We start from the raw sequence: 26,465 nt of genomic DNA on the forward strand, positions 1-26,465 counted from the left end.
CCTAATATAACGTCAAATTTTCATCTGTCCTACAATTTTACTATACTAGATCATGTTAAAAAAAAAGCCCACTCGTAATGACATAAAACTGTTTTAATGTCATATTTGAATTTACAAAATTAATTACAAATTTTATTTAACACAGAAAAAAACTACGTGTTCGGTCCTAAGGCCAGAGTTAACTTCTTAGAATGATTGTGGGTGGTACTCTCCCCTACCTGACTTCGGTGGGGTGAGGTGGCTTGTTTTGCCTGTATGTGGAAGAAGTTGCCATTTTGTATTTTATTTTGACTCAATTCTCGGTTCCCCGACTACCTACAAGTCTGGATTTTTTTTTATGTGCACCTAATACTCTGTGCCAAATATCAACTCTCGACATGTACTCCTTCATAACTCTATGCTGGAAAGAACATCTGGCAGTAAGATTTTATAAACAAGACATATCTAATTTATTATTGACAAAACTAACTGTATAATCAACAGTATATAATTTATCAGTTGCTTATTTTATTTTATTGTATAAAAACTTATTTCTCTAGTCTACTACTAAAACTTTGTATCTGAGTGTTTTTATTTGTAAGAATTGACAAATTTTAACATAATTTTTGTTTTTTAAACTGTTAAATTTACAGAAAATTTCAATCTTCTTCATGCAAAGTCCTATGTTACTAGTGATGCAGTGGCGTAGCAACCATAACTGGCGCCTGGGGCATGACACTTTATTGATGCCCCCCTCCAGAAGCAAATCTTGTTTGTCTTGGAGACCGGGGCATGATAGACCCCCTTGCCCCTCCCTCACTACGCTAGTGTAGTGATGGTATGCTATCACTTTTAATAGTAACATTTATACTAAATATTTACTATACATTTATGTTATCCTCTAATCTTTATTATTTTTCCTCCTGAAAGTTTTTTCTGAATTTTAAAATTGCTATACAGTTTAAATGTACTTAATGCTTTAACNTTAAAGAAAAAAATTTATTTAAATTATACATTAATTTATATAATAATAATAATATACATCTTATATAGACTTATGACTTGAAAGTATTAATATTTGGATAATACTTCCAACATTATTATGAAATAAGTCTTTATGATAATATCTGTATATGCTTTACAGGGTGCAGACATGGTAGAATTAGATGTCCAACTGACAAAAGATAAAGTCCCAATTGTATATCATGATTACTATATTTGTCTCTCTCCAAAAAGTGTAAGAATAAGTACTTAATTAGCCAAGAATAACTAACTAAATTCTTAAATTAATTGTTTTGTTTTTAATAGAAAAAGGAATCAAGTACAACAGAACTACTAGAAGTGGCTGTTAAAGACTTGACAGAAAAGCAGCTAAAACAGCTAAAGGTTAACTTAGTTTTAGGTTAAATATTGTGTACAGTTATTTTACTACTATGTTAAATGAAATAACAAGATGCATAGTATAATTCTAAGGTTGAGATAGCTGCTTGAATAATTCCATATCAAGATGTTATTTCCATTTAGATTAATGGAAGTATGAATATTAGAAAATCATTATTCATTTTACTACATGAATTTAAATCAAGTTGAAGCAAAGAATACTGCTTTTATCTCATCCCAAAGTATAAGAAATTTCATAGTGAAGAAATTATTTCTAGCAAGTTTTTCAATCAACATTATATCTACAGTTCTGTTTGAATTTGTGAACAAACTTAATTCATCATTACAACTTTAATAAATTGGTTAAAACAACGGCTGTTCGGATACATTAATTTTTGATCATCATATATATATTTGGAACTTCGCTATTGAGAAGTATGAATCTATTGCTTTCTTTTTAATTTTTATGCAAATAAGGAAAAGCATATGTTATATCTAATATATGAAATATGAATGATTTACAATTAAATTCTTAGTTAAAACTGATCTATTTAAAATTAAATAAATTTAATATTTTTTTCATAGGCTACATTCAAAATTAGTATTCTTTATCACATAAGTATTACATCAGGTTGAAAATCAGTAATATTGACTTATTCTATTTAAGGATAGTATAATTTGAGGTTAAAAAGTACATACTGTCAATATACAATACTTAAAAATTAATTTATTTGGTTGAGATCAAATACAAAGTTATTAATATTCTTTGAATGTAGTAAGCAAAAAAAAGCATTACAGTTAATCTTCTAGTTTTTAACTTAATCATAAATACATTTCTAAAGAACAATTTTTAATATTTTTTTTTATGGGAATGATATTGAATAAGGTTGCTATTTTGACTGCACTTCTGCTGTAGGTGAAAAAAAACACCACTTAGTTGTGCATTTGCATTGCACTGTTGCTGTCTAGAAGTAAATCACATACCACTTTTGACTATTTTATACTACTATTTCTCTTACAATAGACTTATAGATTTCTTTTTATGATTCAACTTATTTTCAAAATTTCATATAATAATTTAAATGTGTTCTCCCAGTTTTTAATTTTATCACTTATAATAAAAATTAAAATTGGTATGCAGTTATTTACTACTAAGCAACAAGTTTTTATCCTAAAACAGAAACTGCACATCAGGTTGTATATAACAAAATATGACCTACTTGAACCTTTAACAGGTGCATACAATGTTCATATTAGAGTTTGATCCAGCTGATTTACCTGAAGATGAACTCAGAAGGGGTTAGGAAAACATTTGTTTTGGATGATTAAACTTCGTATGTACTGTTTTATCCTTTCATAATTATTCAAATTCTACATTCTTTAATTAAATTTCTGCTTTAAAGAGCTATGAATGGTCTTAATGGCTTAATTTTTTTTATTAAACATCCTTTAATATAAAAATATTTTGATTAATTGATTTTCTTATTTATCAATTTAACTTTGTGCATGCATGCCAATAGTAAGCAGTTTTCTGTTGATTTTTTAACCTAATTTAACAGTGCTGATTCTATATAATTAGAACAAAATTCCACTTTAGATAAAATTTAAGGCTCTCACCAGAACCTGCAGTAACTCCTCAATATCCTGCTTGTCTACATCTCCTCCTCTTGCTGTATCGATTAGGTTGACAATTTAGTCAACAATAGACTCTTCTCGTGAGAATCCTTGGATACCTCCAGTCATATCTTCTTCCACACTCCATGTGTTTATCAGCTAATTCTTGCCAAGCAAAGTTCATATGTCTAATGGATATCAGACATATGAACTTTGCTTGGCATGATGATCCATGATGTTATTTTTTCCAAAATAGCACAAAACATAGATTTAAGGGAAGTATAGTGCTAAGATGAATTGCAACCTTTTTGCTGATTGGTTTGTGTTCATAAATAATCATATTATATACAAATCAATGAAATGCTGCGATAATTTGAATCAGTGTAAATTTTGAGCTTTTCTTTTAGGCTTCAAGCAGACTGCATTATATCAAATCAGTGTTAATTGAGGCAGTGTTAAACAGGGTCTTATTGTACTATCATTTCATTTTTTTAATAAATTATTCAAAAATGAAAGCAAATTTTGATTTTAGAATACAGGATATTCTAAAAGCTAAAATATAAAATAAAAATACTATTGTATTGGAGTTAAAATGGTCAAAATAAAGTCTAACACCAATAAGGCACTTGAGTCCATCTTCAGAAAATATAAAATCCAGAAAATATAAAATCCAAATGTCAAACAGAAAATTTACTCAAACATAACATTCTAAAGACTTTCAAATCAAAATAGATACCTATTCATAAACCGTATTTACTGTATAATCAAAAATCTATGTTAATTAACAGATCTTTTAGAATGCTATTTTGTACTTTAAAAACACATAGCATGCAATTTGTGACAATTATAAATTTATGGCTGGTTGTTAATTTTGATAAATTTTCAAAGCATCCTCCTTCTGTAATGTAAGTGTGTAATAGCTGGAACATAAATTAAAAGCAACATACCATACATTCACATTTCCAGCAAATATGTATGTGAATTAAATACAAAATGGAACATTTTGTATTTAATTCAAATATAACTTATAATGGACTTTGATCCAAGACTGCAAACCACTTATAAAAAGATAGCCTTGTGTTAATGTATTTGGCTAATGAATCAGCACAATCCAATCATCTTTGCTCATTATCCAACACCAAAGATAAGATCAAGGGGTATGTTGTCCCCATAATAAACAATAGATTTGAAAGTAGATGCCACATATGTAATATCTCTGAGATCACATTGACACACAGCATTAAAGAACACCTACAGGACATCTGTAATGATAAACTAGTAACAACTCTGATCCAATATGCGAGCAAGTCCAGGGTGTCAATTATCTGGGATAAGGCAAAACTAATAAGTCTTTGATGATCAAATATAAGAACCTTGTAGGCCTGGGAAATTTTTAATGCATCAATCAATGGTAAGTGTATTAAAAGTAATGACTGAGTGACATATCTGCTGCATGGCAGTTGTTGGTTGATAACTCTCTAAAGGGAAGCAGCTAAATGATTTTACAAGATGATACATGCACATACTGAAACTTATCTATAGTGTTGTCTTATAATAGTAATTTGTAGAGTATATGAGAAATGTAACACATGTTAAACATTCAAAAATGACTTGATATCAAAAGGAAAACAATTTTAAAAACATTCTAAAATCTCCAATGTTCTACAAAGTTTGATGCTTGATGTAGGCCCTTAAGAGGCCAAAAAACATTCCATTGTGTGTTTAATTTAAATACATATTTGCTGGAAATGTTTTTTTAAATTCTCATTTTGATTTGAAAGCATTACAGAATGTTATACTTTATTTATTACTCTGAACGATTTACTTTGTATTTTGTTTACATCCTCTAAAGATGAACTTAAGAAATCCAATAGTATGTGTGTGTTTTTATATTAATTTTGATTCATCTTCTGAAATTGTTTTTCTCCAACAAATTGTAATATTAACATACACACCAATTATATTTATGCCACAATTTTGAATTCAGATAAAGTGGCTTTATTATATCTGAAGTAATGTGTAAAGCCTAACTTAAACTTGAATATTAAATTCTATATTTACTATTTAATTTTCTCATAGTAATGCATGGACCTTTCATTAATTATTTGCAATCGTTTTTTTCTTTTTCAGCTCAATCCAGCTACAGGTAAACCATACAAAAATTTTTTAATTATTATAAAATAAGTAATTACATTATATGCATTTTATGCTTATAAAATTCAATGTAGTAGTATGTAATAAAGTATAATTTTATTATATATATTATCTTATGAATAGGGGATACAAATTTATTTAGAGATGATGATTATGAAGATAATCAGCCATTTCCAACATTAGAATATTGTCTGAAAGCTGTTGTGCCTGAAGCTAGCTTTAATATTGAAATAAAAAGTCCAATGCAATTAAGGGTGAACTATGGAAATTCTTTAAGTTAAAATTTAATATTTGATACTAATATTTTAAACTATTGCTACAGGATGGCACTTGGGAGCTTGATCAGCGATTTGAACTTAATGACTACTTAGATAAAATATTAACTATTATTTTAAAATATGCTGGTACACGATACATAATATTATCTTGTTTTGATCCTGATATTTGCAGTATGTAAGTAGTAGTATTTTTTTATATGAAATGTAAAATTGATAGTGAAATGTTTGGAATGTTCAACTCAATATTTGTATATTTTTCAGTTAATCTGATATTTCAGTGTGTTTTTTTACATACATATGAATACACATATCTTATCTGTACTCATAAGTATAGTTATATTTGCATATAAAATTTTATGAAGTTAATTCAGAAATTTACAAATAATTATTACTAGGTTAAGGTATTTTTTATTGCAAAAACTTGTTTGATTTTCACAAAAGAGATTTTAACTATTAAAACATTTTTGTTAGAGTAGTAAATTACAGCCAGAAATTATAAATTTCATTCATAATGATGCAAGATTATGGAAATCAAGTAAATGAAGAGAATTTTTATCAAATAAATATTGATTTGATAAGGTTCACTATTTTTAATTGAAGATAAAATTTTGTTTTCTAAAACATCAAGTTGCAAATTCAACTTCTATCCAATTTTAAAAATTAGTAAACAAGTTATAAAATTGATTTCAACATATACTCAGACTCCTTAAATACTATGACAAACACGTCTTATATCTATGAGAATCAATGTTTATTGCTTTAACAAATGTTTTCAACCTGATCAACAGGCCATCATCAGGTATTTTCAATTCTCTGGAACGTTTTTATAATGGTTCAATATTCAAATGATTATGTGAAAAGAAATTCAAATTTATAAAGTTTTGAACACTTTGTTAAAATATCAAATATAACAAACAGTATAATTATGTGAAATGAAGGAATTAAATAAATAAAATACAATATAAATATACTAACACAATATATGGAATTATATTGACAGAGTGAGAACCTTTATAAATTTGAATTTTTCATATAATCATTCGAATCTATGGAACAATTATAAAAATGCTCCAGAGAATTGAAAATACCTGATGGCCTGTTGATCAGGTTTGAAAATGTTTGTTAAAGCAATAAATGTTGGTTCTCAGAGATATAGTGTGTGTCATAGTATAAAATTGACCATAAATTTAATTTCCTTTTAACATTGTTTAATTTCTTCAAAAATCATCTTCTAAAAGTTATGATTTTTGACTGATTTTTGAGGACATTAATGAAAATTCTGCTATTTTCTGTTTTATTTTTTGATAGATAATCTGAATTTTTCTGATTGATCAAGATTTTTGTAGTGAAAATACAATTTTATTATCTAGTCTTCTATAGATCTTTTTATGAATTTCAAATTAAGAAAAAATTGAATTAATTTTAATTATGCATAGAAATTCTTAAAGAATAAGTTAATTTTTGTTTCAAAGAATTTGAAGATAATGATTTTATATTAGGAGTTTAACTTTGATATATGTTTAAAAATAAAACACTTAAGTTCTTTTGCTGCAAATATGATACACAATGTTACCATTGTGTATCATAATATATATATATGATTGTGTATCATATCATAAATATATGATATGATACACAATGTTACCATTGTGTATCATATCATATATTTGGAGTAAAAGAACTTCTTTCAATGATACACTTAACTTTGTAAAGTATGTAATTTTTATCCAATGCATTTATGTTAAGAAAAAATATTCCATTTTATAGTATAGTACATTTATGTATCATTTTATTTTTAATTAAAAACAAGTCTAATTTTTCCAACATAATTTTTGGCTGAAAAGTAGAGGCCTATAATCAACTAACTTTATTGAACTACTTAGTCTAAATATTGCCCAAAATGTCTAGCATAAACATTTTACATTTAAATTACATTCAAAGCAAGACCTGAAAATAATATACAAAAGTATCTTAAGTGTTTCGTTAAGAATTGCTATGAATTTCACTTGAGTTTGAGATTATGAAAATCATGTGAACTGATGAAAGCAAGCTCTATTAATGGCTAAAGCTATAAGTACACATTCTATCCTGAATATACGTGTGTATTTAATGGACTTTGGAATTACTGAAACAACAAATTTTTGCAAAAAATGTCCAAGATAAAGGCCAAACAGATTTCTTCCATAATAATAAACTTTTAAATTTACCGGATTTATTATTAATTTTTTTCATAGGTAAAATATTTATTTATTACTTAATTAAATGTTTTACCAGAGGATTATTCATCCTATATGGTAATCTCAGCATGAGCATCATCAACTGGTAACAGTTTTTGAATGAGCGGTTTCACTCAACGGCAGGTGAAATAGCGGTTTCACTGCAACGGGGGTGCGCTGCTGTTTGTAGGCATTTTGAACAATGGTGAAAGAAAGATGGTGGCGCATGCACTATCGATAGCATCGTGATGGAGAAATCTATAATATCTGTTGATTTTCTGTACATGTGTTCAACATCATTCAATGTATAAACCAAAAACAAAACTGTCACTTTGGCATGGAAACTTTCCTTGTAAACATGTAATATGATGGATATAATATAAATGATATTTTTGCAGGTCACTGGAGCAGATAATGACTTCAAATTTCATTGTATACATATTTCAAATTATCCAAATTAAAATATACAAAATCCTATTTTCTTGGTCAGGGACTAGACTACAAATTTTGCAACAATACAGGTAACCCCATATAACACGGTGCTTTTATAGCACGGGTTCACTCTAACACGGTTTGGGAATTGGATAAAACCCTCGTACAACATGAAATGTAATAAAGGGTGTGTTCTTTTATAACTCCATGCAAGCATTATAATTGTTTTCGTGGCTACTTTGAATGCTCTTTCAACAAATAATCCATTTAATGGTTAAATTTTACAATTTGGACCCTTCTTTTGCCTCTAAAAGCTCTTTTTAGAATTATAGATTTCTCCATCACAATACTATCGATAGTGCAGGCGCCGCCATCTTTCTTTCACCATTGTTCAAAATGCCTACAAACAGCAGCGCACCCCCGTTGCAGTGCGACCGCTATTAACGAACTCATTCAGAAACTGTTACCAGTTGATGATGCTCATGCTGAGATTACCATATAGGATGAATCCTCTGGTAAAACATTTACTTAAATAATAAATAAGTATTTTACCTACGAAAAAAATGAATAATTAATCCGGTCTAAATAAGGATTTAACAGCATGTTTTTTTAAGTTTTGGAACCTAACCCCCTTTTCGCACTAGTTCTTTGTTTCATATAACACGGATTCGCATAACATGGAAATTTTTTGGAACATAACTCTCGTGTTATACAGGGGTTACCTGTACTTTGAATTATCCTATATCAAAATGAGGTTTTTACTGCATAAAAATTGTTTTTTACCATAGCTAATCAAATTACACATGAATTCTAATGCATGGTTTAGATAACTTTTCATCAGTCCTCTTTATACAACACTTTTTTTCTAACAATTAGTATTTGCATTTTTGAAAAATTTTGTTGTGTGTGAAGGTTTTAATTTCCTGAATTTGCTTTTTAAAAAAATTAAAAGAACCAATATTTAAAAATACTTTCAGTATGTTGCATAAAAAAAATTTTTTTTACTTGATTACTAAAAGTTAGGCAATAATTTTCTTTCAAATATGTAATTATGCAAAAATAAACTTTGTAAAAGTAAAATTTTGAGTTGATATCTTTTAAAAAGATATTTTTAATACAATTGTTAATGCTCTTTCAAATTTTTTTTTGTTATAATACTTGAAACAGTTTAAAATAGTAATATATTAATGAATGAACTAATACTATATACTTCCATCTAAATATTTAGATAATGCTTTTACAGTAAGTATTCAGTTTAATAAATTTTCTGAATGTTGTTCATTGCATTGCCTTCTTTATTATGACAAAACGTATATTAAATATTACTATTACTACTATAAAATTAAAACTTTTCTTTTTGTAATTGTAAGAATGAAATTTTTTGTAAGAAAACTTCTTAAAAATGAACTTTTTAATGGAATTTATTGTTTACAAAATACGCATTGGGTTTTCATATTTAAATAATTATTGTTTAAGAAAGAATAAGTTAATGCAAAATTATGAAAACATCATTGCTGAATATTAATCATAATAATAGAAATCATGCACAAATTGTTTTAAAAAAATAAGATAAATTTTTTCCTGTAAATTATTGATGATGAAAAATTAAACTTTTTAAACAATATTAATTCTGATTATATTAAAATATTATGGTAGATTGTCAATTATCCAAAAAATTTATTAACCAAAATTAACTTTGTAATTTCCAGAATTTGTATTCTCCAAACTTTTATGCAGCTCAACAGCATGCCTACAGATGATTGAATAAATCTTATCATTAGTGTTAGATTTTATTATAGTACTCGTACAAATAGAAAAGCACAATGAGTCACATTTGCTTCTAATGAATCAAATGCTGCATTGTGAGTAAGCACATTTGGTGCATTAGAGACACATTCACATTGTTAGAAATGCAGCCTGAAGCATAAACCTGTTTCAGGTTACTTCAGTTTTCAACTCTTGACGATCAAGCAAGTCGGGTATTTAGAGTTAGAAAGAAAAGCGATGTAAAAACAAAGCAAAATAAGAGACTACTTCAAAAAAGAATGGCAATAAATTTTGAGTTTTGTGCAATATTTAATATTAATTTTTCTATTTTTTTTAATTTGAATTCAAAGTTTCATCATTATGTTGTAGATTACAATGAAAAACTAGTGCTTGTTTTTAATAAATTAAAGACTTCACTTTCTTATTTGTATGTATTAAATTTATGCCTTAATTGCTTTTTGCTATTGTACAAAAATTAATTACCTTTTTATTATATTTTTTTTTTACTCTTTCCCTACTGAATGTGATCAGTTATCTGAAATTGTCCCATCCTGATTATTTTGGATAATGGATGGTCTACTGTATTTAAAGATATTTAATATAAAGCAACTTAAATAGTTTTACATTTGTTGTTTTCATGATTTTATTAAAATGGTTTAGTTTTACTCATTGTTACAATAATAAAACTGAACATAGAAAAATCTGTTTAGTTTAATTCAATATTTTAATTTTTATTCTACTAAATAAATATTTTTAATAGTAAATATTTTGATATAAATAAATTGACAGATTGAATCTAAAATGTTTTTCAGGATTCGAATGAAACAAAATAAGTACCCCTTATTGTTTTTAACTCAAGGTGTTACAGAAAAATATCCTGCTTATTTAGATTTAAGGACATCATCTGTTCCTATGGCTGCATTTTTTGCACTTAGCATTGGAATCCTGGTAAATTTATATTAGAGCTTATTTAAATTAATTTGTTAAATATACTAGATAATAAATTTTAAATATACATGGTAATCACACAATAATTATATCAAATACTGTATATGTAGCAATTAACTATACATAAGTATTTTATGCATAAATTTGAAAAAAAAAATTAATGGCTTCCCTTTTCATTTGGGGAAATTCATAGACTGAATCAATCTCCATGTTTTGTATTTGTCATTCATATCCCATAATTTTTGCTTGTTGAAAGAACAAAAAACTTTTGTTGCTTTCCTCTTACATAGAAATCTCAGAAAATTCAATTTAAATTTTACTGATGAAATTTAAGTTACAGCAGTTATTTTTTCTGAGAAATTGTTTGGTCATCAAATAATTGAATACTATTAATGGCTGAAGTGATTACAGCTCCAGCCTTAATGCTCTGAAATGTCAGATTGAATCCAGGCTGAAACCCCAGAAATTTTTCATGGTCATTCAGTCTGTTCTGGATATTAGACCCCCATCACCTGATTGCTCTATTATGGGCCTGACAAAATACATGATGGGCATGGAAAAAGTCTTCTTGCAAACATGTTTATATTTCTCTTTAAAATGTCTGGTTTTAATTGTTAGATTATAATTTCACTATACATATAATTACTTTCGCAATAAAACTCTTATGAAAATAGATGGAATTTGTTTAGATTTAATGCTATTTTAAATTAAAAGATTAACGTCTTTCAAACCTTTTGGTTTTGTCTTATATAATTCTATGTGAAATACTGTATTTGAGTATATTGAATAATTTCAATAAATTAAAAATACTGTTTTAATTTCTAATATATAATGTTTAATTTTACACGCATTAGGGTATAGATGTTCATGCAGAAGAAATTCTAAAGAATAGATCATTAATAAGTTTTGTGAAAAGTAAAAATCTTGTTCTATTTATTTGGGGAGATGATGTAAATTGCTCACATCTTATTAACAACCTAAAAGAAGAGGGTGTTGATGGTATAATATATGATAAGTAAGTCAATTTTATTATTTATTATAGTCAGTAACATTTTATTTGAAAATTTACAGATTAAAAATTATTATCTAGAAATTAGTGTTAAACAAGTCTTTATAATATTACCTAATCTTGAAAGAAAATATTTTTCTGATAATTATATATTACATTATTTTATTATATAAATTTCAATAAACTGTCAAACGTTGATGTTAATTTTATTAGTAAAGTTTTATAGTATATACATCTGATAGTTTATCTTTTGAAATAAATTGTAATTTTATAGTAATTTATACTTTAATATATTATTTGCTACTTAATGGGCTGCAATTTGAAAAAATTAGGACCTATAAATTCCCACTGTCATCTGTCCTTCTGTGATCTCAAACTGAGTTAGTTAGATGAATGTCAAAACTAGATACAGAAAGCTTAGGAACAGGAAGCCCCAGATTAACTATATATGAACTTTTGGTTTGCACCAGAAATCATGTTATTTCAATTTTCCCCTGAAAGGAGTTAGCTAGAGAGTTGTGCCAGTCATCTCACAGGAAAGTATGATGTACAGAGGCAACACACTACTAATTTGAGATGGAGAGCATATATTTTAAATTAAATTAAAAATGATTAAAAATTGCAGCCAAACATTGACAATGTCACAATAAATAATTGTTCGTTTTATATTTTTACTTTACTGCTTTTGTATTCTTTAAATTTGTTTAAATTATTTGTTTGAATATTCCATTTAAAATTTGAATAAAGTATTACACCTGATAGAATTTAGATTGAAAATAGGTCATGTTTGTGAAGATATGATTACAAAAGTAACAATTTCTCATTCCTGAGTTTGCTTTTGATTATGTATTTCATAAATAAAACAAGTAAAATAGCAAAACCGTATTTGGGACAAGACTTGTCTTGGAGACGGAATCACTTTGATGCTCAAGACAGGTCTCGTTCTCATTCTCCTATCTTCTTTGATATTGCTGCTTTTGGGTGCGATCATTCAAACTTCGCCATCCACGAGATCGTCCATGATGCATCTTCAATGAAATTAACCTATCTAATTTCAAAATTTCTCTCCATTATGTGTCTGCTCGGGTTGAATTTTTGTCGATGCATAACGAAAAGTTCCCATTTTTGAAAAAAATAATTTCGGATGATACAGTAGCCATGATTATTTTTTTTATTTTGCACAAACAATATACAGTTTAACCCAGTTATAATGTCGTTGAATGTAACAACAACCCTAATATAACGTCAAATTTTCATCTGTCCTACAATTTTACTATACTAGATCATGTTAAAAAAAAAAGCCCACTCGTAATGACATAAAACTGTTTTAATGTCATATTTGAATTTACAAAATTAATTACAAATTTTATTTAACACAGAAAAAAACTACGTGTTCGGTCCTAAGGCCAGAGTTAACTTCTTAGAATGATTGTGGGTGGTACTCTCCCCTACCTGACTTCGGTGGGGTGAGGTGGCTTGTTTTGCCTGTATGTGGAAGAAGTTGCCATTTTGTATTTTATTTTGACTCAATTCTCGGTTCCCCGACTACCTACAAGTCTGGATTTTTTTTTATGTGCACCTAATACTCTGTGCCAAATATCAACTCTCGACATGTACTCCTTCATAACTCTATGCTGGAAAGAACATCTGGCAGTAAGATTTTATAAACAAGACATATCTAATTTATTATTGACAAAACTAACTGTATAATCAACAGTATATAATTTATCAGTTGCTTATTTTATTTTATTGTATAAAAACTTATTTCTCTAGTCTACTACTAAAACTTTGTATCTGAGTGTTTTTATTTGTAAGAATTGACAAATTTTAACATAATTTTTGTTTTTTAAACTGTTAAATTTACAGAAAATTTCAATCTTCTTCATGCAAAGTCCTATGTTACTAGTGATGCAGTGGCGTAGCAACCATAACTGGCGCCTGGGGCATGACACTTTATTGATGCCCCCCTCCAGAAGCAAATCTTGTTTGTCTTGGAGACCGGGGCATGATAGACCCCCTTGCCCCTCCCTCACTACGCTAGTGTAGTGATGGTATGCTATCACTTTTAATAGTAACATTTATACTAAATATTTACTATACATTTATGTTATCCTCTAATCTTTATTATTTTTCCTCCTGAAAGTTTTTTCTGAATTTTAAAATTGCTATACAGTTTAAATGTACTTAATACTTTAACTTAATTACACAAATGCATTATGTCCAAGTAGACAATTAAATTCAAGTGTGAATTAAAATTTTTTAAATTTATCCTCACAAAATTTTGATGTAAATGACTCATATCTAAATAATGTATCAGTTTTCTAGACAAAGAAAATTTGAATAGTGTAAAATCTAAAATTTTAATTCAAATTAATTTTTATAAATTTTTGTTTAAATAAATTCAATAATATGCAATAATTTGTTTTTCTTTATAAAATATACAGAAATTATAATAAATCTACATTCAACAAAAGATAGTGAAATTGCATTTTTTACTATGTTTAATTACTTTCTCCAAATTTTCCTTGTGCAATTAAGTTTGTCTTCATTTTTCATATAAGATGTGCAATACCTGTAGATGTCATGAGATGCATTTGTGAAAGACAGAACCTGCAAGATGTCTGGATTAATTCATACCAAAATGGGAAGCAGTTTTTGAATTTTGATTCTGTCAAACATTCTGAAATTGAGTACTCGAGGTGTCATTTATTACGTAATCTGGTCTTTTTGGAGTTTTTTCCTGACATTTTAAATCTGTTTCATATATGGACAATCATTCTAATAGTTCTACATTTCTTAAGTTACTGATATTACAGACAGGATATTAAAATCAAATTTTATCCTGACAATCACTTAAAAGAGGATTTAGATGATTAAGGAAGCCTGCAATGTCTTTTTCAATAACGACAATCACTTGAAACCAATTACTCAATTGTTTGTCCTTGGGTGATTGTCTGAATTGGAAAGACATTGCAGATTTGTTTAATTGTCTAGAAACCATTAAGTGGCTGTCAGAATAAACAATAAAATCTGGTGCACTTATGTCAACCTCTAAAAATCCTACGGATTGTTTAAGATTAGTACAGTAGAACCTCCATTATCCGGACCTCCATTATCCGGATTGTTCAAAATAAACAAAAATTTACGAATTTGCTGATTTGCACTTGGCGAATTACAACACTGTTTATGTACGTGATGGAATGCATAACTTTTTTTGTTTCAACAACGTCTCACCCAGCACAGTGGTCATAAACTCTTAATATATTTTATGTAGTAATAAAAATATAACTTGACATAAGTATTTATAAATAATTTATATTCAAGTTACATCATTTCTATGATTAAGGGCGGTGTAAGGCATGGACGACGTGGGCCACCGCCTATGCCTCGCGGTCCGAAGGGCCTCGCGCCTCGAAGGTTTATGCATTACTTAAAAGCCGCGAACGCGACGAAAAAATTTTACTCGTCATAAAACGATAAATAGTTTGTCAAATTTTTATTCATAAAAATGCAGTTTCAACTGCTTTTTATTTTATAAAATCCGTATTCTTGAGCTGCCAGAGGGCCTTTTAAACAATGGGTAGTCTGTTAGCGCTGGTCAGTAGTAGTCCAAATTCAATACGAACGTTTGTTTCTTGAAAATTTGATCACGATTTAAATACAGTATTTACTTTTAATATTACCGATATGTCATCGAAAAGAAAACGTGTTGTATTATCATTAAAAGACTAATTAAAGTATTTGTTTCGATTATCCGGACTACCTTCATCCCCAATTAGTCCGGATAATCGAGGTTCTACTGTATTTTTTTAATTATATATAAATTTACAATTGTGCATTAGTGTAATGTTTATATGATCAGGAATAACATTTGTTTATATAAAGTGTTTTTTCAGTTTTTGTTTTTTAGTTAAATTATCCAATTTATAAATTTATGCATTAATAAAAAATATGTAGGGCTAAAATGTCTTCACTTTTACCATGTCCAATCACAGGAACAACAATCTTCCACTGCAGAGATGACCTCTCTTCAGAGACTACTCCTTTGAAAAATAGTCTTGGGCTCGTCACCAGAGAACTTTTAAACAATTAAAAAATATATGTAGAAATAAGTAATTGGACTTGGCAAAAGTGAAGACATTTTATTCTTTGTTTATCAAAAATAAAAAGAATCAATTGGAAGAATACTTACAAAGCCAAATTTTTAAAGATTGGTATAGTTTTCTGTTAGAAAGACCAACCAAAATCATAACTGCAAATCTTACATAAAAATCTCTTTAAAAATAAATGCCTTGTAATTATTATTTTTTTTTTATTTTAGAGTTGATGAATTATCTTCAAAAGTAAAGAAAGCCGTTTACGTCATCGACCCAACCTTCCAGTCATCAATTTTAAATGACGTAGAACTGGCTGAAGTTCCAGGTGCAGATTAAAGTAATTGTCAAAACCTTTTTCAGATATTTGTGAACTAATGTACATATTAATACAACTAAAACATATTTTGATGAAAATGTAAATTCTGACTATTTCATCTTCATCCAAAAAGATAACATTCTTTATAAATCCTTTTGTAACTAAATTTAATATATTTTTCTGTGATGGAGTTCAAATGTAAAGATTCAGCCTCTAAATTATGTAGTTAACTAAGAAAATCCCCCAATTTTAAAATGGGAGTGTGTAAAGCCAGGATAGTTGAGTTAGTTGAAAAAATAAGTTTATTGTAAATAAAACTTTCTTGACAGATTTGTCTACTCTGTGATTTTTTTATATGAATCAATTACAAACTGGTCCTAGTCAATTTTTAAGATTTTGTTTATCAAAATTATTTTCATCATATTTTCTTTTAAAACTGATCTGTTAGAGAGACAGACAGGTATTGCAATAAGCTATTTAGAGTTTAGAAATACCTCTAACTGGCCAAAAAAACTTGTTTTTGAGCTTTGACTATACAGCAAAATTCTACCATTTTTACTCTTCAGGCTGAGTTAAGTTGTATTTTAGATACTTTAAAAAACTTGATTTGTAAAATAAGATTGGAGTTGGTCTGTCTTGACATTGTCAAAATGAAGGGAATTTACTAAGTTTGTATATTCTAATAATAATGTAAACCATTCCACAATTAATTATTTACTATGCATTCCTTGATGTGGGGAGCAACATCTCCCAAAAAAATAAATTTGTGATATTTTATGTTCAATGTATATTGAACATAAAATATCACAAAACTTATATAAATTTATNATAATAAAAGAAAAAGTGAAGTGCTTACAGAAGCGCTTAATTTTCGTCACTGGTCTTCGCTTTTTTTGTCACGCTTTGCTAATTTTCACGTGCAGATCGTTTAAAAAAACTGTCCAAGGAGGTTTGTTTCTTCCTCCCTTTCAGGATATTGCGGAAATGAGTTAGGCAAGTTTCGTTTAACAACTCCGATGCACGACCAGTTGCAACTTTTTTGGGGTGATTTTTATCCACGAACTCTACAACTTTCTCCCACATTCCCAAGATCTCCTTTATATCTCTTGTAGAGATAACCTCCTCCATCTCTGGCTCCTCTTCAAAACTAATTTTTCGTTGCACCACCGTATGCTGCTGCGAATGTAGATCATGTAACTCCTCGGTTGTCAGCTCCTGAGACTGTTCCTCGACGAGTTCGTTCACATCTCTCTCATCCACCTCCAGACCCATGGATTTTCCCAGAGAAACAATCTCCTCTACCACTGACACTTCAGGTTCCAATCCTTCGAAGGCCCTTTCAGCTACAGCCTCAGGCCACAGCTTCTTCCAGGCAGAGGTTAAGGTCCTCGTTGTAACACCCAGTCAGGCTGATCAATAATTCTTAGGCATATTACGATGTTAAAGTGGTCCTTCTAGAACTCTCGAAGGGTAAGGTTTGTGTTCTCCGTCACCTCAAATCAGCGCCAAAAAATGTGCTTGGTGTACAACTTCTTAAAATTAGAAATCACCTGCTGATCCATGGGCTGCAGGATAGGAGTGGTGTTGGGTGGTAGGTAGAGAACCTTTATAAACTTGAACTCTTCGAGTAAATCATCTTCGAGATTTGGTGGGTGAGCAGGGCATTGTCAAGAACGAGAAGGGCTTGCATGAGTAGGTTGTTTTCCTGTAGATATTTTTTAACAGAAGGGCCAAACACCAGGTTTATCCACTCCACAAAGAATTTCCTAGTGACCCATGCCTTCGGATTTGCCCTCCACATAACTTGCAGTTTTTCTTTTAAAATCTTATGTGACTTAAAGGCTCTGGGATTTTCCGAATGGTATACTAGCAGAGACTTGATTTTGCAGTCGCCACTCACATTGGCGCAAAGTGCTAGAGTTAATCTATCCTTCATGGGTTTGTGACCTGGCATTGTCTTCTCCTCTGCCGTTATGTAAGTCCTATTCGGCATCCTTTTCCGGAAAAGCCCTGTCTCATCACAGTTGAAGACTTGCTGGGGGATGTATCTTTTGGCTTCTATCAGTTCAGAAAGCGTTTTGATGTAAACCTCAGCTGCCTTCACATCCCAACTTGCTGTCTCACCATGCCTGACGACGGAGTGAATGCCGGGCCTTTTCCTAAAGTTGTCAAACCAGCCCCAACTGGCTTTAAAGGAGTCTTCCGATTCCTCGTTTGTGGAAGTGTGTGGAATCTGCTTCAGCAAATCACCGTAAATTGCTCATGCCTTCTCACATATGATGCTTTGTGTTGAGGTTCCTTCTTGAAGCTGCTTCTCTGTCACCCACACCATCAGTAGTTTCTCCATCTTTTCATGGAGAGAGGTCCGGAGCTTAGGAATTATTGTAATGCCCTTAGCTGGTGTTATACCCTTTATCAACTCCTTCTGTTTAAGCACAGTACATATCATTGATGTGCTATGCCCGTACATCCTCGCCAAGTCAATTACTCGCACACCTTGCTCATGTTTTTCTATGATTTCACACTTTAATTCAATAGACATCATCATCATCTTTGGATCCATGGTTATAAAAATAAATGTGATAATGTTTTGTAAATGTACAAAAAGCAAAAAACGCGAATCCAACTTATCAAAAATGCTTTGAAAACGAGGGAAACAAGCACACAGACTGAGGTCTAGTCTGAGATGGGAGAAACCATTAGACGCTGCACACGACACCAACATGCGCTTTGCATGTTGGGGTCGTGTGCAGCAGTGTAGTGTGTGATTCCTCATATCTCAAATCTTGCTCTCATCTCAAAGTAAAATATTGCTCACTCGGCGGCTCGTATCTCAAAACACTCGTATGTCGAGGTACCACTGTATTTTAAAGATCAAAATTTATATCATCAACAACGTATAATTTTTAATAGTTTCCAAGTTTTTCCTACTTAATTTTTAAAAAAGATTTATAGTCTATATATATCACATCAAAAATAAATATATTAATTAAAAANTAATTAAAACTTTATTGCCAAAAACAATTTTTCTAAAATGGACAATAACACTAAAACCAGAAATTTTCGGTAAAGGAGAAAAAAAATTACAATTTGTGAACTACTTTGGATTGAAAAATATATACATGTTTTAAACTGAACAAGATAAATATTTTTCATTTTATGTACATGTTTTATGCTGACAATAAATAACATGAATGTGCACAAAAATTATGATTTCTTTTCAACACCGATTTTAAAATATTGTCATTTAAAACGTAAAAATGTTATAAAATCGTTAAAAATTGTTTTCTTGTATATTGGCACTTTTCCCTCAAAATGAACTGAAGGATGTCTCTTGAACAATTACATAATAGAACAGACTATGCTACTTCTAGAATCTGCAGTCACATCTAGAGCAGAAGCTCTTCTTCTCATAGCTGAAAAACAAATGAATATACAAAACTATTCAGATTTTGTAAAGCATAATGTATATGAAACAAGACTTGCCTTCCAAATAGACATCTCTGTTGAATAAGCCAGCTGCAAGAGGTATGCTAAATAATAGTCTTAGTTAATAAAATAATTAGTAAACTCCGAATAAAAATAAATATAAAAATTACGTACTTGTCGCGGCCAGGACGGATTGACACTTCGAAAACTGCGTAGACCGGCTTGTGGTCGGAAGTTTTTATGGATGGCACCGTGTCGTAATTAAGGCATTCTACCACTCCAGATTTTCTTGATTTATATAATACTCTATCCTGAAGAGAAAATCTTATTTCTTTAATCTACAATAGTTCTCATATTTGTTCTAGAAGATTAAGAGATCAAAGTGAATTCACCAAAGCATAAAAAGTTCCAGACATTGTACATAAAACTTGGCAATAGGACAATTCAAAGATCATTCAGACATTTAAAGGTAAAGTGTGGAATAGTAAAAATAAATCTAAACAAGGTATACCCGATTGTGTATGTGAATTTTGTTGTGTGTCAGTGTCCAAATTCCATTGCTGTATAACCTGTAGCTAGGCAAAAAAGCTAGAAATATGGTTATTGTCAAACTTAATGATATAAATAAATCCTATGATGCTTCAAATAAAATGCATAAAATATTCAAAATAATGGTGTATACAAATATCAATACACAAATTTAATTAGATCAAAATAATGAAGTTTCAAATTAAAATAAAATACTTGAAGAGTGCCATTTTTCTGATGCACTCTTGGACATTTTTAATCTAAAATGCAGTAGAACCTCACTAGGCTTACCATCTATTAGTTTGAATTAGCAAAGTTTTTACTCAGAAAAGTACATTTTGCTACTCATTTGACAGTCAAATTTTACACTGATTTAATAAAGTTCACAATATTTGTTCATGTAAACTTTTACTATTACAATGCAAAAGTATAGTAATAGCAATGTTGGAAGTGACAAGAACTAATTTTGCCTTAAAAGGAATCACGAACAAAAATTAGCTTCTGGCTGTGACACTTAGATATTGTATATAAGCATGTACATTTACATGAAACTCTTCATCCACAATGATATAGGGATGAATACAGATTTTCACATTCTAATTCAGGTCCCCTCCCTATTATCAGTTCCAGTTGCACTACTATAACTAATTAGTCACAACAAAACCAAACAGGATTTTATCAATAAGAGTAGATATTTTTTCAGATAATCCAATTTTGAATGTACCTATGAAGAATTTTCATTTCAAAATTCCATCTTTTAAGATGCATAATAAATTTCATTAGAGAATTTTCTTTGACTAAGTTGACTGATCTATTTTTGTCTTTAGTAAACTAACTAATAATAACCAAACTTTGCTTATTAATTTCTATGGTGTGAAGTTGAGAGAGAAAATTTGCCATTTTGTACTAATTAAAACATGATTTTATTCTTAACACTTGTGGACCAGCAACCTAACATCTGTATACAACACACTAATATCAATTTGTTCATTAATATATATTGCTTAAATGTTTTTGTAAATAATTTTTATAATATTTGCTGCATTTTGCAAACAAATCAGTTATTTTATTATTTCTTTATCAATCTTTTGAGTAATATACTGTTCATTACACATCAAAAATATCAGATAATTTAACTAATATATATATAACCCTAGTTACTTAGACGATTAAACATTCCTCATAATTTTAAGTCTGTCAAAAATTAGTTTAGTATTGTCTAGATCTAATTCTCGAAATGATTCAAATACACTGCATATACTACATCATCACAAATTTGTAGTATATTTTAGGGTTGATTACTCTAAGTTTCAATATTAAACCAAAAGCCTTAATTGGGCTTAATTAAGGTTGTCATTTGGTTTAATATTAACACATCAGGCTTTGGGATGCTTATATATACAAGTTTCAATCAATAAAGAAATTTAACTTACCGTGTAAGAAGGTACTCTCAATTTTGCATCAAATAAATCTGTACCAATATTAAATTTATAAGATGGTCCAAAATTAATTTTACCTTCTTTAAATCCAGAAAAAGCCATTCCTAACCCAAAATATATTCTAATATTAATAAAACAGTAACAGAAATATGAATGTAAATAAAATTTGACATTTATTACTCACCTTCTTGCATGGCTTTATGTAACTGATCCGACTGCAGAAGCATGTCGTACGACAAAGTTAATTGATGTAATTTTTCTTCCACGAAAGACATGACTGCACTTCTGTCTTGTATCAGTCGAAAGTTTAAATCTCCGCACCAAAACACGTAATCAAATCTGTCTACAACTTCTAAAATAAAAATTATTTCTATAAAAAAATATTCAATATAATTTATTTTTAAAAAGTCTGCTACTTTATACTACTTTGTTGAAAAATATGGATTATAGCATAAAATTATAGAAATTTTTAAAATTTCATTATTATTATATTTCAGTCAAAAAGAAAAATGCATAAAAATAAGCAATTTGTGTTTCCTTCTATTTAAGTAAGATACCTTTCTTTTGAAATTTAATGAAATTTGATAAGGTACACCAACAATAAAAGAAGGACCAATATATCAAAAATTAAGAATATGCATTGTGGTTTTTAGTAATATATCTTTGGTTTACCAATAAAACTATTGACAAACTAAATTATTTGTAATACTATTGATAAAATTGAATTGATGTGTACATTTACATAAATTCAATTTTATTGATTTAGGATTATCCCCTCTTGGAAATACAAAAGTAAATATTTTTTTTACAAACATGAGGGTAAAACATTCGTGATTGGAATTACAATAATTAAATATTTTTAAGATTTTATTTAAACAACAAAATACAAATAGGTTAATATAATAGTCACAATTGTTATGTTTATGCATAACTTAAAAAATTTCACATTTACATATAGTTTGGTTCATGTAGTTATATACATGATAAACTTTTAATGTAAAACCATCCTTTTAATATTAAATGTATTTTTTCACTTGAATCGATATCATGAATAGATAAAAAAATTTTACTATTTCATACAGGATCTTTTCAACTTATATTTTGACTTCAACTAAATTTACAATTTTTAATTTCTATATCAGTCTAAATAAAACTGGTAGACAGATGTCATTTCTTATTAGGTAATTTAGAATAAAGTTGTTAAGAAATAATTGCCTTCTTATATCAAACAGCCAGATTCCTTTTATTAAGATGCAGTAACCCCTTGTTTTATATCGCTGAGATGGATATATTGCACTTCTTTTTGGGTCTCCCAAATTTTAAAAGCACTAGTTAATAAATTTTAAATTACCGTATTTTATTTTAAAAAAAAAATTCAATGGCAATTGGTATTTCATTCCTACCATTGGCCTTGAAACTACCACTGCAGATCAAATGTTTTCTTTTGATATTAAAGTTAGTTCTTAAATGAGGAGAGGTTTATTTATTGGTTTTAAGTTTCTGTGAATTCAAAATTTCCCACCTTTATGTAAAATGACACTATACTGTCAATTCACATAAAGGTGTGAAATTTGGAATTCACTGCTAATATGTAAGGAAAAGATTTCTTTATTTCTGAACAAAAGTTCTAAAATTTTTATACAATTTTATTTAGTTTTTTAGAATTTTTACTCATAATACAACATTTTTTAAATTTTCAAAGTTTTGATGAACATTAATTTTATATTTACTGTATTTATAATTTTCATTGAAAAATATAAAATACACAAATTGTTAAATACATACTGTATAATAAAATTGCAACTGACATTTTATTTTTAAATGTCATTGTTAAAGAAACAATAATGCTAAATGGGCATTTGTGGTATCAATGTTTATGTAAATGTCAATTACTACAATACAATCATGAATAAAATTCAGTATTGAAAAACTAAGCTTATTTTATATCAGAAATACCTGCTGATGAAAGAACAAAGGATAGATTATACACGCTATGGAATCTCTCTTTAGTAAAAGCCCAGAATTTTTAGTTCTTTTATATCACACATTTTCTTTCTCCCAACAAGCACGATAGTTATTAGTACAGTAGCTCCTTGTTATAAGTAATTTGTCATTAGGTAGGTGGTTAGGCTGGCATCCCTTGTTAAATAGATAAATTTAATTTTACTAGTCCAATAAATGAATCCAGCACAGTTGAACCTCATGGAAACAAGAAAAAAATTAAAGACAAATTTCAAGATTTCTGTTTACTGTGAAGAAACACCTGAGGTTTGACTTAAGATATGGTATTTTATTAATACAATATCAAGTACAGTATAACCTGTATTATGTATAAATAAAACATTTTTGACATGCTTTAACAAAGTTTGTCAATAGCTTCTAGTACCTGACTTTTTTCAACCAATAACACACAAGCCAAATTTGTAGCCAATCAGAGAAAAGCAGCATTAATTGCAACTATGTATTATATTGCAAGAGATTTCAACTACAGATATCAATGTAATTGTTGAGCTTTGAATTTGTAATTGATACTTCGGTCAATAATTTGAGATAGAGAGAGGTGTTGGGAGAAAATATATTGAATTTAGGCTGAAAATGCAGGAAAAAAAATAAATTTCAAGATTGAAACTCAAACATGTTTATCTTGAAAACCTCATTGTATTTGCAGTAATTGTCTACCTGCCTTCTTTTATAAACAACTTTCTTTGCTATGATATGGAAATTAATAATTAAAATTCACATTTTATTATAATAGTCAAGTGTCTGTATGTTTTATATTATAAAATTATATAATCTGAAGGAACATATGCTGCATATGCAGACTTAACACCAGACACATTGTGGAAGACCATGTTAAAGTATTCATTTTATTATGTAAAATCACAAAATATATTTTAAGAGTTTTGATTCAAACTGCAACATAATTACAAGACCACTATACTGTTTACACCTAAATAGAAGAAAACTATCACCAAATTCAAAATTATAAAATTAAAGGAATCTGCAATATGCAAATTATTGAAAGGAAATAATGTAGCTATCAAGAAATTAAAATTGTTACACAAATTTCATTTAAGACCACTGGATTTTCTCCTGGTCTTAACAAAATGTAAAGTAAGTAAAAACATATAGAAATAACCTTTGTTACTAGTTTTGATTACAAACAAGTAAATACAATATTATCTTGATACATATTTATATACATGTTAACTTAATTTCATGAATTTCTGTTTCATTATCAAACTTAGTTGAAGGAAAATCATAGAATTTGCTAGATAAATTTATGAACTGCACTTTTTGTCCTTTAATGTTATTAAATAAGAAGTTGACTATGCAGAAGGTAGTAGATCAGGAAGAAACAATGTATTTCCTTTTGAATGATTCAAAGAGAAATTGCTAAGGAAACTATAGAGGACAATTAAGAAATCTGATTGTGTTAAAAACTGAAGACAAAACCAAAACTTAGAAAGATGCAAATAGATAAATGAAAAAAAATTTATATTCCAGTCAGAAGAATGGAGTAAACATTTCTAGCCAATTTTAATCTTTTAAGTAAATTTTTTCAATTTCAATGGGCTGGATGGTATTGTTTATTAATATGAGGGTCATCCAGAAAGTAACGACCTATTGTGCATTCCGGCTGCGCAGTTTGATCTCGGGCTACTATCCAAGATCGAATAGTTTCCTCGATGTCTTTTCTCAGTGTTGTGTGAGTGCTAGTCAGAACAAGTTGTTATTGTGTATTCTGTGATTGTCAACAATGAACAGTGTGATACAAAGTCCCGCCGACTGTGAGGTCAGAGGCGATATTCAATTTTTGAATGCTCGGAAGTTGAAACCTGCAGAAATTTACTGTCAACTAAAGAAAGTGTATGGTGACACAGTAATGAATGAAAGAAATGTGAGAAAGTGGTGTGAACTGTTTAACAATGGACAAACAAATGTGCATGATAAAACATGACCCAGACATCCGTCACTCATCACAGATGATTTGAAGAATCAAGAAGGACAAATCATGCAAGACATGCATAATCTTGGACAAGTTACACATTTCTTTCCCTAACATACCTCATTCTTTGCTTGGTGAAATTGTCTCTGAACGTCTTGGCTATAACAAAATGTGTGCACGATGGGTTCCTCGGCAATTGAGTGACCAGCACAGAACACCAAGAATGGGTGCAGCACTGACATTTTTGACACAGTATCAAATAGATGGAAATGCCTTTCTTGATCAAATTGTTACTGGCGATGAGACATGGGTGTCTCACTTCACCCTAGAGACCAAGTGCCATCATCCCTCACCACCCAAAAAACTGTGAAAATTCAAACTGTCAGCACAGAAACTCATGGCGACAGTTTTTGGGATCGTAAGGGTGTTCTCTTGATGGATTTCATGCCAAAAGGCACTACAGTCAATGCAGATCAATATTGTAACACCCTAAGAAAACTATGGCGAGTAATCAAAATTGTAGGCATGGAATGCTTTCTCGCGGTATTGTGCTTCTTCACAACAATGCCCACCTTCACACTGCTGCTGCAACCACAGGCTTGATGGATTGATTTGGATGGAAATTTTTGATCATCCACCCTACAGTCCAGACCTTGCTCCTTGCAATTTTAGCCTTTTCATGAAGCTCAAAGAGTTCCTGGGCAGGAAATGTTTTGGAAGTGATGACAAGGTGAAGAATGCAGCAAACAACTGGCTTAAAGGACTGGTGGCAGCTTACTACGACACAGGAATTCTAAAGCTCATGGACAGATATAACAAATGCTTAAATAATGATGGCAATTATGTAGAGAAATAAAGTAAACTTAAATTTTGTAAATGACATGCTTTTGTTAATAAAATATATTTCTTTCATTTATTAAAACCAAACGG

The 26,465-nt window shown here is 29.2% G+C and overlaps 2 protein-coding genes across 3 annotated transcripts in view; one reads left to right on the top strand and one right to left on the bottom strand.

Annotated features, from left to right (window-relative positions):
- Window positions 1–1,063: 1,063 nt before the first annotated feature.
- On the top strand, window positions 1,064–16,520 carry LOC111612779 (glycerophosphocholine phosphodiesterase GPCPD1-like). The gene is made up of 8 exons (XM_023354031.1): window positions 1,064–1,216; window positions 1,288–1,365; window positions 5,104–5,119; window positions 5,251–5,381; window positions 5,450–5,580; window positions 10,633–10,768; window positions 11,623–11,783; window positions 16,099–16,520. Exons 1-8 carry the CDS (start codon window positions 1,097–1,099, stop codon window positions 16,208–16,210), a joined length of 885 nt encoding a protein of 294 aa, XP_023209799.1. The 5' UTR covers window positions 1,064–1,096; the 3' UTR covers window positions 16,211–16,520.
- A 2,673-nt stretch (window positions 16,521–19,193) lies between these two features.
- The window catches only part of LOC111612776 (72 kDa inositol polyphosphate 5-phosphatase-like), a 31,279-nt gene continuing 24,007 nt past the window's right edge, over window positions 19,194–26,465 (bottom strand). For both annotated transcript variants that reach the window (XM_023354028.1, XM_023354027.1), the window contains exons 8-12: window positions 21,771–21,938; window positions 21,581–21,690; window positions 19,794–19,930; window positions 19,677–19,723; window positions 19,194–19,606 (exon numbers count right to left, since the gene is read on the bottom strand). In XM_023354028.1, the coding sequence (XP_023209796.1) occupies window positions 19,533–19,606; window positions 19,677–19,723; window positions 19,794–19,930; window positions 21,581–21,690; window positions 21,771–21,938 (536 nt within the window). In that variant the 3' untranslated portion in view covers window positions 19,194–19,532. The remainder of the gene's footprint in view (window positions 19,607–19,676; window positions 19,724–19,793; window positions 19,931–21,580; window positions 21,691–21,770; window positions 21,939–26,465) is intronic.

Source organism: Centruroides sculpturatus, unplaced genomic scaffold (assembly GCF_000671375.1).
Source record: "Centruroides sculpturatus isolate CEXI.00-Female unplaced genomic scaffold, Cexi_2.0 scaffold1854, whole genome shotgun sequence".
Classification (NCBI taxonomy): domain Eukaryota; kingdom Metazoa; phylum Arthropoda; class Arachnida; order Scorpiones; family Buthidae; genus Centruroides; species Centruroides sculpturatus.